This window comes from Grammomys surdaster, unplaced genomic scaffold, assembly GCF_004785775.1.
Source record: "Grammomys surdaster isolate TR1022 unplaced genomic scaffold, NIH_TR_1.0 166, whole genome shotgun sequence".
NCBI classification, from domain to species: Eukaryota; Metazoa; Chordata; class Mammalia; order Rodentia; family Muridae; genus Grammomys; species Grammomys surdaster.
This window is the reverse complement of record NW_021604614.1, coordinates 2,455,162-2,456,876: the sequence shown is the minus strand read 5'-3', so window position 1 is coordinate 2,456,876 and position 1,715 is coordinate 2,455,162. Positions and strand designations below refer to the sequence as shown.

At 50.7% G+C, this 1,715-nt stretch overlaps 1 protein-coding gene across 1 annotated transcript in view; it reads right to left on the bottom strand.

Moving 5' to 3' along the window:
* Positions 1 to 299: 299 nt before the first annotated feature.
* Positions 300 to 1,715, bottom strand: part of Eln (elastin) — a 46,052-nt gene continuing 44,636 nt past the window's right edge. The window contains exon 36 of the mRNA XM_028765941.1: positions 300 to 1,289. Within this exon, the coding sequence (XP_028621774.1) occupies positions 1,246 to 1,289 (44 nt within the window). The 3' untranslated portion in view covers positions 300 to 1,245. The remainder of the gene's footprint in view (positions 1,290 to 1,715) is intronic.

The following is a 1,715-nucleotide window of genomic DNA, read 5'->3' as shown; positions in this document are numbered from 1 at the left end:
CTTGAACATGCACCAACACATACACAACCTCAAAGAAACCCAAGACAATGCCCTTTAAAAGGTTTGTATTTATTAGTCGTTGCTAGAGCAGTTAATTCTCTTTTCTTATTTTGTTTTTGTCGTTGTTTTTAAAAAATGTGTTTCATCCAGAGTTATATCAAAGCGGTTAAAATGAATTTTCTCCTGAGGATACAGCTCCCCAGACTAGACATAGTTTTTTTTTTTCTCTCTCTCTCCCAAATTAGCCACAAAAAGAAAACCCAAAAAGCACACCAACAATCAAACATCATCCCCAAATATCCAGGACAAAAAATAAAATATTTTATTGATCTATCACAGCGAAACACAAAGAGGTGGGGTGGTGAGACATGCTCTGTAAGAGAGTGGCTCCAGGGAGGATGGGGGTTACAGTACTGCATGTGGGGACGACCAGACCGCACAGCCCTTTGCACCCTAGGCCAGCATTGGGGTGTGTGGCAGGGGTGGGAACAGGCTGCCATGACAGGTGGACCAGGTTGATAAGTGGGTGTGCCCAGCCAGCTTAATGCCACTAGGCAGTCAGGATGGACGGACGGATGGATGGATGGATGGATGGATGGATGAGTAGGTGGATGGGTGGTTGGCAGGTGGATTCCGTAAGAACAAGGGAGCTATTCCCAGTGTGGGGAGCCGTCTGACTCCACGGTGTCCCAGATGTGGGAAGTAGCTATTGTTAATGGGAGACAGGGACAAGGGGGACCCAAAGAGAGAGGAATCATGTCACCAAATCCAACGTCAAGGCTTCTGGTACTTGGGTACCAATGGGATGCAGCCAGGAATGGCTCCTGGTGGGCAGGGGGAGGTGGGACTGCCCAATATGTGCACCATCTTAACAGAGGGGCTTCAGGGAAGGAGGGAGTCCCCCCTGGGATACCCTTCCCTCCTCCCTCCCCCCACAAAGAAGAAGCACCAACATGTAGCACCAATTTCCCTTGGAGATGGAGACTGTGTGGGGGAGCTCCCGGGTGGGAAGAGATGGGACACCCGCCCTGGCCTCTGATGTAGGGAGGAAGTTTCTGGCTAGGGGTACGTGGCTGCTGCTGTCTGATTTCCTTGTCCTGTGGGTTTCCAAGGCCACTGGCCTGCTGTCCCCTCCCAGGTGGGGGTCAGGGGGATGGAGTAGGGGGTGGTCATAGAAGGTTTACATTCTCCACCAAGCAGTAGCACCAACGTTGATGAGGTCGCGAGTGAGGGGTCCCCAGAAGATCACTTCCTCTTCCGGCCACAAGATTTCCCAAAGCAGCCCCCACCTGGGTTGGAATGGGGCACAAACAGCGATGGTCAGCTTGGTTCCTCTGTCTGCTTCCATCCCAGGCTTAGAAAATCTAAAAGAAGCTAGTCTGTCCTTCTGTCCATCCTTCCTTCCTTCCTTCCTGCCTGCCTTCCTTCCTTCCTTCCTTCCTTCCTTCCTTCCTTCCTTCCTTCCTTCTTTCCTCCACCCTCTCCTTTTTTGAGACAATATCTCATGTAGCTCAAGCTGGCCATGAACTCAGTACAGAACTGAGAATGACCTTGAACCCCTGACCCTTATGTATCTACTTTCCAAGTCCTGAGGTTATAGGCTTGTGCCACCTTGCTTGGTTTTATACTATGCTAGGGATGAAACCTAGAGTTATATTCTCATTGCTTGCACTCGGGCTCTCTCTCTCGCTCCCTCCCTCCCTCCCTCCCTCCCT